This window comes from Ranitomeya imitator, chromosome 4 (genome assembly GCF_032444005.1).
Source record: "Ranitomeya imitator isolate aRanImi1 chromosome 4, aRanImi1.pri, whole genome shotgun sequence".
NCBI classification, from domain to species: Eukaryota; Metazoa; Chordata; class Amphibia; order Anura; family Dendrobatidae; genus Ranitomeya; species Ranitomeya imitator.
The window spans coordinates 394,690,234-394,703,192 of NC_091285.1; the positions used below are offsets into that span (position 1 = coordinate 394,690,234).

At 45.6% G+C, this 12,959-nt stretch overlaps 1 protein-coding gene across 2 annotated transcripts in view; it reads right to left on the reverse strand.

The window, feature by feature from the left end:
• Positions 1 to 12,959, reverse strand: part of TAF3 (TATA-box binding protein associated factor 3) — a 132,942-nt gene that overhangs the window by 15,542 nt on the left and 104,441 nt on the right. For both annotated transcript variants that reach the window (XM_069765299.1, XM_069765300.1), the window contains exon 4: positions 10,242 to 10,327. In XM_069765299.1, the coding sequence (XP_069621400.1) occupies positions 10,242 to 10,327 (86 nt within the window). The remainder of the gene's footprint in view (positions 1 to 10,241; positions 10,328 to 12,959) is intronic.

Genomic DNA, 12,959 nt, shown 5'->3' on the forward strand with positions numbered 1-12,959 from the left:
CCTAGCTAACGGGGTGATAAAGGGGGGTTTGATTTATTATTTTTTTTTTTATTTTGATCACTTTGATAGGGTCTATCACAGTAATCAAAATAAACCAATAGTAAAAATGTCCTATTGTTGCCGGGTGTCGGCCAGCAGATCTCGGCGGGCGCACTTATTTATGCGCCCGCCATTTTCTCCGGCAAGACGATGCCGGCGGGACTTCATGGGGGGGTTGCAGGGACACCAGACGTACAGGGATGGGGGGAGGATGAGAGATCAGGAGAACCCATTTCTCTCTCCTCTCATGTGCGATCACATCAGAGGACAGAGAAATTAAATGGAAAATCGGAATTTTTTTTGTGGTCGCCATTATACAGTTAACTAGATGGTGGCCCGATTCTAACGCATCGGGTATTCTAGAATATGCATGTCCACGTAGTATATTGCACAGCCCACGTAGTGTATTGCCCAGCCACGTAGTATATTGCCCAGTGACGTAGTATATTGCCCAGTTACGTAGTATATTGCCCAGTGACGTAGTATATTGCCCAGTGACGTAGTATATTGCCCAGTTACGTAGTATATTGCCCAGTTACATAGTATATTGCCCAGTTACGTAGTATATTGCCCAGTTACATAGTATATTGCTCAGTGACGTAGTATACAGCACAGAGCCACGTAGTATATTGCCCAGCCACGTAGTATATTGGCCAGTCACGTAGTATATTGCCCAGCCACGTATGTCACAGACGTATGTCACAGGTTAAAAAAAATAAAAATAAACATATACTCACCTTCCGAGGGCCCCTTGTAGTTCGGTCACATGACCGTGACGTCATGGCAGGTCCGTCTCGCGCAGGCCCTGTGATGACGTCGCGGTCACATGACCGTGACGTCATGGCAGGTCCGTCTCGCGCAGGGCCTGTGATGATGTCGCGGTCACATGACCGTGACGTCATGGCAGGTCCGTCTCGCGCAGGGCCTGTGATGACGTCACGGTCACATGACTGCGACTTCATGGCACGTCCTTCTCCCATACCATCCTTGGCACCGGAACCTGCCGCTTGCATGGAGCGGTTACCGGAGTGTCGCGAAAGGTGAGTATATAATGATGTTTTATTATTTTTAACATTAGATGTTTTTACTATTGACGCTGCATAGGCAGCATCAATAGTAAAAACTTGGTCACACAGGGTTAATAGCGGCGGTAACAGAGTGAGTTACACCGCGGCATAACGCGGTCCATTATCGCTGGCATTAACCCTGTGTGAGCGGTGACTGCGGGGAGTATGGAGCGGGCGCTGACTGCAGGGGAGTAGGGAGGGACTAATCGGACTGTGGCCGTTGCGGATTGGTCGCGGCAGCCATGACAGGCAACTGAGGAAAAGAGCGCGCGAGGGCTTGAGGAAATGAGCCCATGATAGAGGAAAAGAGAGTAACAGGGATTGAGAAAGAGAGCCCAAATCATCGAGGAAAAGAAAGTTATTGAGGGAAAGAGAGATTGAGAGAAAGATATTAAGGAGGAGAGAGAGGAAGAAGAAAAGGCAGACACAAATCCATGAAAAATAAACAGTCAATAACAGAACACAACATCATCAATACTAACTACAGAGTGGGAGAAGACAGCCCAGATCTGCTGTGCGCCTAGCACCACTTTCTCCCCAGAGCCTCATATGTGAAATATGGCAGGGGAAAGACCAAAGCTGCGATCTGTCATCTTAGGGAGGCAGTCACCGTTATGAGACAGCCTGTTTATTTGCAGTAATTAGATTTCCATTCCTGTGGTGCTTGCTTTCTGGAGAAGGCTGCAGTAATAATTTCGGTGGCTTTGTAGCCAATAAAGATTTAAATGCCTTCAGCTCATTGCTACCTGCTGCAGACTGCGTCCTATTGAAGCATTCATCGTACCATTCAGAAGAGAAATCAGATTTCACCCAATCCTCTCCTCCTAATCACTTGCTATAAAGTCTCAGCTGCATAGCTGGTGCCATTTAGAACAGCCTCTGACCTGATGGGTTAAAGTGCCATGCGCAGCACACGGCTGCCATTTTCGCTTTCTATAGTCACTCAGCAGTCTTTAACCCTGCTGTTCTGTTTGGTCTGGGGAGACCTATTTTGAACTTTGGTATTTTTTGGGGTGTTCAAGATGCGGTTCTGAAACTTGTGATTGATTGACTTAAATGAGGATGGGTCGGTCGGCCACGGGTTTCAGAGCCGCATCTTGAATATTTTAAAGAATATTGAAGTTCAAAGTCGGTCATTTTTGACCAACAGAACAGCAGGGTTAATGCGGCTCTCCAGCTGTTAGCAGTTTTCATTTCTAAGTAATAAACCACTAAATTCCACATTGTAAAATCATTTGGAGGCCCATTAGTGAGCAATAAACACAGGCAGCCAGTGCCAGCAATCCATTGTGTAGCGCTGCCCATCCAGTGGTCTGCGCTCCCACATTCTTCCCCGGCGGTATCATTTCGTCCTCTTGAATTCATGGGCTTCTGCTGAATGAGCAATCTCTAGTGGAGTAACCAACACCGCCCACAGCTGCGGCCCACAATAGCCCCATGCTGCTAGCATTACGTTTTCTGGGGGATTTGGTCACGCTGCCCTAACTGCTGCACACACTGGCCTCATTCATAAAAACGTGCAGAAGGAGGGAATTTCAGCAGGATTCCTTTACCTGTTTCCCCACCACATAACAGTGGATTAAATGGACTAGGTCATGAATTGCTTGGACTGGAATGCAAACCAACAGCTTGACAAGTCAATAGGAAGCCACCCATCCTTGCCCAAACACACGAAAAGAGCCAAGGTTAAGGGCAAAGGCAATCTGGATATGACCATAGGGGGCAGTCTAATGATCCCTACTCCTTTATCTGCCTGGATGTAAACATTGTAGTGGCTGCCATGTGAATAAACAGGCTCACAGTTATGTCAATGCACAGCAAAGAGTTACCTGTTCAAAACACACCACTTATTGTGCCGCCAACCCACATGGATAATAATAGTAACAGGCACTCCAGCAAAATAATAGTACAAGCAGTAACCGGAATAATACTATACTACACTTTTCAGAAAAATTTTAACCATTCCTCTGATAAAATAAAAAATAAGCACCCCAGCCCGTACTTTTCTACAAGTGTGAGTCTCTACTGTCAACTCATTGCCCATTTTACTACTTTGAGTAATGTGTCATGGACATTTATTGTAGGAGTACGTAAGCCTGATTTATCAAGGCTAAGCCCACAAGTCACATAAAAAATAGCTGCAACTCAGCAATGGTCAAACTTTAAGAGAACCAATCATTAAAAAAAAAAACCCAAAACCTAATAACCTGTAGCTATGGGGTCAATCCGCAGGTTAATAGTTTTCTGAAACCATGTGACCGCTTCTGCCAGGGGGAAATGAACTTTATTCCTCCCGGCAGCCTCAGGCTTTCAGTCATAGAGGAGTGGCTTCAGTCATTGCTCAGTACACAGTGAGCAGTGGCTATAACCTCATCCTGCCACTGACTGACAGCCGCTTCTAATGTTGAGCTGGCTGTCAGTCAGTGAGTCAGTGCCAGGGCGTGGATACAGCCACGGCTCACTGTGTATTTTGTGATGACTGAAGCTGCACCGGCCACTCCTCTATGACTGAAAGCCAAAGGCTGTTGGCAAAAAAAAAGTTAATTCCCTCTTGGCTGCTGGGCTTTCAGTGTGGCAGCCACACATTTTCAGAATATTTTCTCTTGGCTGCTGGGGTCTCAATATGGCATCCACACATCTTCAGAATACTTTTAACCTGCAGATTAACCCCATGCAGGTAATACAGTTTATTTTTTACATGACGGGTTACCTTTAAAAGGGTTGTCCTCTTCGGGCCACTGCATTCTTAGTGGCCTGAGGGTGCAAAACAAAATAAATGGAATACTTAGTGGGACAGAAATGTGCAGATGTTTGCCACATTTCTGTGCATATCTGAAAAAGATCAACACTGCCAGGATGGAGGCCAAACATTGGCCAAAGTGACGCGATGGCTTCACTGAAGTGAATGGCTCCGTCAGGGGCTTCAGTTTGGGATTCCCACAGAAACTTTTGCGCTCAGTGGAGAGCACTGTATGTGTGAATCTATCGTTACAGAGCAGGGGAGAGACCGCCAATGCACAAGCACTGAAACGGAAGGGCGAGTAGAAGTTATTTCATCATCTGCTCCGAACCCATTTCAATTAAATACGGTATATAAACTCTTCCGATCAAGCGGTTTACCCCAATGTGTGCCGACAAGCTATACACAATGGCTGGTTGTTCATTTCTAGATTTTGGGTAAGTGATGTGAATGCTAATGTACAGTAGGTGGACAAGGCATTTGCGCACCCAATGGAGAACCTCAGTGTCCGCTACATGCCATATCTTAAGCACCTAGTGGCATTAACTCAATTAGTGATCAGGGACTTGATAACACTGCAGAGAAAATGCCGTAATGCACTGTTCAAATAATACATTAAGAAGCAGTCTTAAATATTTTAAATCCAAATGAACTAACACCACCTAACCCATTATGGATAAGATCTGTGAAAAAAACATTAAAACACAATTTATGGAAGCTGTGGCCAGAGATAAGCTTAATTTGCAGACTGACCTTTTATTTATTTAGGGAACCAAATGAGGTCTAATTGCATTAGAATTGAATCCAGTAAATTTCCCTGAAATACTTATTTGGCAGCTGTAGAATTGGTATGTCGGCAAATGCGGCTATTGTAAATGGCAACGTGTATGCTGTAATCAGATAGTCAGGACCATAACTTGTTCTCAATAAAGCAGAGAACTGGAGACTTCTAATCCAAAAGTATATATGGCAATCCTGGACACGGCTAACCTCAGGGATCAGTGACCACTTGTAGATTACTCCATTCATTGTCTATGGGACTGCTCCAGTAGACAATACATGGAGCGGTGGTGAGCATGGGCAGTCACCACTCCAATCGGGCATATCACAGCCCTATTCAAGGGATAAGCAAGTTTTCAAGTATCCTGTGGAGAGCTGGGAACTCGTAAACATGGGGAAAAACCCTTTAACCCTTGATATACAGTTCGATTTTTCATTTTTTATTTTTGGGTCCCATTAGGGGGTTTGAATAGGTGTTTGATTACTTATGCAAAATACTGCAATATGGTAAAGTTGCAGCATATAGTGAAAATCTTTGTATCTTTTAAAGTTCAGCATGTGGAGTACCACGATGGCAGCGACAAAGGCCTTCAAGAGACCGCCGGATGCCTTGGAAGCCAATTGATGCCCGTGGTCATGGATTTAAATGGCTAGACAGCTGTTAGAGATACTGGCTATGTAATACAGCTGTCATCTGCAGTATGCGGAGAGATCTCAGCTCCTGAGCTCCCATCACATGCGGTCACTTCCGCATTCATGTACAGGTTAGGCTGGGGTCACACTGCGTTACGGCAGTCCGTTTACGCTGCAATTAACCCCTAGTATCGGGCGCATCGCCAACGCATGCCATAATCGGCATACGCTAGCGATGTGCCGTCATTCAGTGACGGAGCCTCGGACACAGTGTCATGTCGGACGCTGTTCACACTAGGGCGTCCGACAGACAGCGGTAATTCCACATTTGTCCACTATACGCTCAGTGGCGCCGGCTAGATTTTATCCAGGTTATCCAGGGTTAATCTGGCTGGTTATCTGGTTGGAGGCTGGGTCACTCCCGTGGCCTTTAAATAGTCATTCTGGACTTTGGGCGTCGCCGATTATAGCTTGTGTCTTGTGCCTGGTGATCTTGGTCTGGAGTGGTGGTCTAGGAGTTGAAGTATCTGGTGGTGTATTATCCTTTGTCATATTTCTCCTTCCTATATGTGTTTATTTTTGCCCTGTGCACATTATAGTGTTTTCTTGTGTGTCTGCGGCGAGGTGCGTTTTTAGTTTTCCCTATCTGTACTTTCTGTGTAGGTTAGTGTGTGTGGTCTTATCACTGGGTGGCGGGTGGAGGTTTCAGCATAGGGCTGAAACAGGAGTCAGGGTCAGGCCTGGCGGCCCAGACAAGCACACCATCAGTGTAAATTCTGGGAGAAGGACAGACAGGGTTTTCCCTAGTCTGAGGGATATCGCAGGGGCCCGGGTAATCAGCTTTAGTATACCCAATACCCCCGTGACACACGGGCTGCAGCGTCTGAGGCTCCGTCACCGCTAGCACAGATGAATCATCTGCGCTAGCGGTATAGCATAACATGATGGAGTGTATGATATAGCATTAACGCAGCCCGTCAACGCTATGCCTTGAACGGGCTGCTTTAACGCAGTATGAACCTGGCGTTATTGTGCTAATGGGACTCTCACTGCTAAGAACAAAGGCAGCCTATGCACATGGAGCGATCTAGCAAAGATTTGGTCAGCCAGTGTAAACAGGTATTCGAAAGACTGGCAATCATTTAAAGTTTAACGATCGGTGGTCGTATTGTACCACTGGTCGGTTTGTGTAAACAAATCCTTCCATGAAGACCACTTCTGGACACACTTTTCTGTACAGTAGATGGGTGTTGCTGGATCCCACTGGCTGCTGCCAGACCTGGGCGGATGGCACTGATGGACATTGTCCACTTTCCAAGGGTAGTTGCCTTGGAATGTGTCTCATGTGCTGCGCAAAGTCTCCTTGGCTGACCACTGTCTCTACAGTCCTTATTGTTGTCCTTTCTTTCAAAAAAAGTTTAACCCCTTAACAACTGCCGATTTTAACGGCGGCAGTTAAGGAGCCTTATTTCCCAGAGCGGCCGGAAAATCCCTGCGGTCTCGGCTACCGGGGTTAGCTGAGACTTCAGAGAACATGATTCAGTTTGGTTTTTACAGTCCCCAATCTTGTGAGTCACCGAATAACGGCAATCACAAAAAAAGTCTGATTTCCCATTCATTTCTCTTCCTCTGATATGATTTAGCACACCATAGAAGAGAGAAATGGGGTCCCCCGAGCAACCCTGGTACCTCCACCCTCCCTGGACCCTCCTGCTCTGTCCCCTGGCCCGCCGCTTCATCTTCCTGGAAGAAAATGGCGGGCATATGCGTAGTGTGCCCGCTGAGATCTGCCGGCCGGTATCTGGGAACAATAGGAGATCTTTCCTATTGGTTCATTTTGATCACTGATCAAAATAAAAAAAAAATAGCAAATCAAACCCCCCTTTTTCATCCCCTTAGTTTGGAAAAAATGCATTTTTTTATTGTATTATTTTTACCTATCTTTGCAGTTAGGGTTGGGGTTAGAGCTAGGGCTATGGTTAGGGTTGGGCTAGAGTTGGGGTTATGGTTGAAATTACGGTTAGGGTTGGTAATAGGGTTGTGTTGGGGTTAGGGTTGTGTTAGGGTTGGAGTTAGAATTAGGGGGTTCCCTGTTTAGGTACATCAGGGGGTCTCCAAACGCGACATGGTGCCCGCCATTGATTCCAGCCACATGAAGGGTTAATAAACTTCTTGAATGTGGTTTTGTGCCCCTTGAGGGGTGCAGTTTTTAGAATGGTGTCCCTTTTGGGTATTTTGTCATATTGACCCCCCCAAACTCACTTTAAGGCTGCCGTCACACTAGCAGTATTTGGTCAGTATTTTACATCAGTATTTGTAAGCCAAAACCAGGAGTGGAACAATTAGAGGAAAAGTATAATAGAAACATACGCACCACTTCTGCATTTATCACCCACTCCTGGTTTTGGCTTAGAAATACTGATGTAAAATACAGACCAAATACTGCGAGTGTGACGGCAGCCTAAATGTGAGGTGGTCCCTAAAAAAAATGGTTTTGTAAATTTAGTTGGAAACATTAGAAATCGCTGGTCAACTTTTAACCCTTATAACATCCTAACACACAAAAAAATAGGTTTCCAAAATTGTGCTGATGTGAAGTTGACATGTGGGAAATGTTATTTATTCACCATTTTGTGTGACACGGCTCTCCGATTTAAGGGCACGAAAATTAGAAATTTGAAAATTGCTAAATTTTTGCTAAATTTCCGTTTTTTCACAAATAAACTTACCGTATATATTTGAGTATAAGCTGAGATTTTCAGCCCATTTTTTTAGGCTGAAAGTGCCCCTCTTGGCTTATCCTCAAGTCATTGTCCCAGGGGGGTCGGCGGGGAGGGGGAGCAGCGGCTGTGACATACTCACCTGCTCCTGGCGAGGTCCCTGCATCTCCGGTCTCTGGGCGCTGACAGCTTCTTCCATAGGGGTGGAGCCACATATTCATTACTTTAATGAGCGTTAACGGTGACCGCACAACGCTGGAAGAAGCTGTCAGCGCCCGGAGAATCAGGGATGTGCAGGTACCGCGCATGGAGCAGGTGAGTATAATGGGGAGGGGGAGCACTGCGCGATATTCACCTGTCCTCGTTCCGGCTCCACTCTGTCTTCTGCGTCCTCTGCAGTGACGCTCAGGTCAGAGGGTGCGATGACGTGGTTAGTCCACGCCCTCTGCCTGAACATTAGTGCAGAGGATACGAAAGACACAGCGGCGCCGGAACGAGGACCGGTGAGTATTGCAAATGCCGGGGGCCTGAGCGACGAGAGGTGAGTATGTGATATATATATATATTTTTAAATCGCAGCAACAGCATATGGGGCAAATATCTCTATGGAGCATCTTATGGGGCCATATTCAATGTTTGTGTAGCACTATATGGGGAAAATATCTATATGGAGCATCTTATGGGGCCATAATCAACATTTGTGCAGCATTATATGGGGCAAATATCTCTATGGAGCATCTTATGGGGCCATAGTCAACATTTGTGCAGCATTATATAGGGTATATTTTAATATGGAGCATCTTATGGAGCCCATCATAAACTGTATGGAGCATTATATGGGGCGTATTTTGTATGGAGCATCTTATGGTTGCCATCATGAACTGTATGGAGCATTATATGGGGCTCCTGATTCAATATGGATATTCAAAAACACTTAACCTACTGATGTCTCAATTAATTTTACTTTTATTGGTATCTATTTTTACTTTTGAAATTTACCGGTAGCTGCTGCATTTTCCACCCTAGGCTTATACTCGAGTCATTAAGTTTTCCCAGTTTTTTGGGGCAAAATTAGGGAGGCCGGCTTATACTTGGGTCGGCTTATACTCTAGTATATATGGTACGTCATATCGAATAAATTTTACCACTAACATGAAGTACAATATGTCACATAAAAACAATCTTAGAATCTGTGGAATCCGTTGAAGCGTTCCAGAGCTATAACCTCAAAGTGACAGTGGTCAGAATTGTAAAAATTGGCTCAGTCACTAAGGTTAAATAGCACATCTTGAAACGCCAGTCGGCTTTGAAATTGTGTCTTACTGCTGGGCTCAGTCTTGCTATGGTGTATAACCTATGACACAAAACTGGTCTTCCACAACCTCACCTTTATAGCAGTGTTTGGCAGTTCCTCACCCAGTTTTAAGCCTCTTTCTTTTACAATTGCTGACTGTGTTTGAACCTACTTCTGAAAATAATGACCAATATCACCTGTTGGGTACAGTTGGTTACTCAAACACCAGGCTATAGACCTACAAAATCCTTTGTGCCTGTGTACCGAGAAGAATGTATGCTGTTTTCAGGGAAATGAACAGTCACGCCAAATATTGATTTGAATTTCTCTTCTGTTCATTCGGTTTGGATTTTGAAAGCATTCTTGATTTGCCAATTTTTTTTCTTTCAAAAGTTTTAGGCAGATGTGGGAAAATGCTGCAATGCTTTTTCTTCTCTATATCACAATATTTATTAAAAAACAAAGTTGGTAACCTTGCAATTTTGACAGGGGCCACTGGGGCTATTTAGACTCCAACTTTCTTTCATTTTGGGAAGAGTTAACAGGAGCTCCATTATCTGAGGCAAGATTACAATGACAGGTAACACCTTCATACCCAGCTGATCACAGGCTTCATCAATGCCACACCTGAGCCTGCTCCCCTACCCTCACAATGACCTTGGCACACGCTCAGATGCTTCAATACAAAAATAGGGTCAGAGTCAGAGTAGCTATTGTGGCTAACGTACATGTGAATTTCCTGAAACAATAGGAAATTAAGAGACTAAGTCCAATGAGGGACACGTGCAAATTGTAAGATTCCCCAAGCTTCTCATTTTTAATTTAATGTAAAAAACCTAATTTAAACAATATGGCATTTTCTGATGACAATATCTTTACAATTATAATATTTCAAACTACAATGCTCATCACAGAAGTAATATGGAAAAATAACACAAGTTGTTCCATTGTCACCTGTCATTACTTACATTGTATCTTGGCCTGCGCCAACCCTCAGTGTCAGTCGGGGAATCACAGGTGAAGGGGCAGGAATAGATAATTCCACTTTGGCCTGCTAAAATAGAAGGTTTTGTTTAGAAGACATGAAGTTAGCCACCTACACAAAATACATCAGAATTTGTTTCCCCCTAGATGGAAACAGATTAGCAGCGATATTCCGGAGGGGGAGTACATATTAAATCCAGCTCTCGGGAGAAAAACCGGAAAAAATAAAAACCGGATCCGGTTTTTCCCCCATTGACTTGTATTAGCGCCGGATTGCGCCGCGTTCCTTCTGGTTTGATGCCGGATCCGGCGTACACTCGATTCCAGCGTCTGGAAAAAACGTCTACTGTAACGTTTTTTGTTTCCGGCGAAAAAGCCTGAAGCGCCGGATACGGGCTTGTCGCCATACAATAGAAGACACACGCAGGAGCGGGCCCCTATTGCTCGCTATACACTAGCAGATACACAGGAGCGGCCCCTATTACTCGCTATACACTAGCAGACACACACAGGAGCGGGCCTCTATTACTCACTATACACTAGCAGACGCACAGGAGCGGGCCCCTATTGCTCGCTATACACTAGCAGACACACAGGAGCGGCCCCTATTACTCGCTATACACTAGCAGACACACAGGAGCAGGCCCCTATTACTCGCTATACACTAGCAGACACACAGGAGCAGGCCCCTATTACTCACTATACACTAGTAGACACACGCAGGAGCGGGCCCCTATTACTCGCTATACACTAGCAAACACACACAGGAGCGGGCCCCTATTACTCGCTATACACTAGCAGACGCACAGGAGCAGGCCCCTATTACTCACTATACACTAGTAGACACGCAGGAGCGGGCCCCTATTACTCGCTATACACTAGCAGACACACAGGAGCGGGCCCCTATTACTCACTATACACTAGCAGACACACACAGGAGCGGGCCCCTATTACTCACTATACACTAGCAGACACGTACAGGAGCGGGCCCCTATTACTCGCTATACACTAGCAGACACACACAGGAGCGGGCCCCTATTACTCACTATACACTAGCAGACACGCACAGGAGCGGGCCCCTATTACTCGCTATACACTAGCAGACACACAGGTGCGGGCCCCTATTACTCGCTATACACTAGCAGACACACAGGAGCAGGCCCCTATTACTCACTATACACTAGTAGACACACGCAGGAGCGGGCCCCTATTACTCGCTATACACTAGCAGACGCACAGGAGCGGCACCTATTACTCGCTATACACTAGCAGACACACAGGTGCGGGCCCCTATTACTCGCTATACACTAGCAGACACACAGGAGCAGGCCCCTATTACTCACTATACACTAGTAGACACACGCAGGAGCGGGCCCCTATTACTCGCTATACACTAGCAGACGCACAGGAGCGGGCCCCTATTACTCACTATACACTAGCAGACACACACAGGAGCGGGCCCCTATTACTCACTATACACTAGCAGACACGCACAGGAGCGGGCCCCTATTACTCACTATACACTAGCAGACACACAGGAGCGGCCCCTATTACTCGCTATACACTAGCAGACACACAGGTGCGGGCCCCTATTACTCGCTATACACTAGCAGACACACAGGAGCAGGCCCCTATTACTCACTATACACTAGCAGACACACAGGAGCAGGCCCCTATTACTCACTATACACTAGTAGACACACGCAGGAGCGGGCCCCTATTATTCGCTATACACTAGCAGACACACAGGAGCAGGCCCCTATTACTCACTATACACTAGTAGACACACGCAGGAGCGGGCCCCTATTACTCGCTATACACTAGCAGACGCACAGGAGCGGGCCCCTATTACTCGCTAGTTAGTGTAACAGTGAGGAGCACACTGGCTGCGTGCACTTTCAGAGCGTGGAAAATCGGCTCAGCAGGGCATAGTCTGGCCCTCTGGTAGTAGATGGGATATTAAAAAAAAAAGAAGACAATGTAATCATTTAGACAAAACAAGAATCTCATTTACATTTTCATTAGCGCTGCTGCTGTGTTAATGTGTTATCTCCATTTTCATTAAGATTCAATCATTGCTTGGCTTGACTGTAATTTTAATTCATCACATTTTGCATTTCCTTGCCAGGGTTTTGTTTTTTTTGTTTTAGCAAAAGTGGAAACTGAGCCTTACAAGTTAAAAGGACAAACGGCCTTTAGGGAAAGCACAACACTGTGGCCAGGAGCGGTTTCACTTTTAAGCTTCCCAAATCGTCATAAAAGCAATGTACTGCAATAAGACATCCCTTTGTAAGGGCCTGAAAATACATTGTTAGTGGATTTGTCCAGTTTAATGTATAAGCAACTCTCCTTTCACCTGAACTAATAATGGTAGTCTTATAAACCCTTTACTGCCATGTGCTGCATTTTTTGCTAATCTTTAAGGATTTAGCTGCTTTGCCACATACCTCGGGGCACCAACTGATAAAGCGTTAACTCCATATTGCTCCTAAACCCCGGCAGAGCACAAAAACGCCGGGAGAATGAGAACAATTTACACGGGAACCAGTTTAACATCCTAACTTGCAGGAGTCAGGTGGATTTAGGAAACCCTTGGCTGGACAATTCCATTTATTCGGGAATTCTTTGTGCTGGAGGCTTTACAGTTTATCTTTGCTGGGACTTCCTGATGGCTACTGACCAGCTCTGCCAATATAATCTGG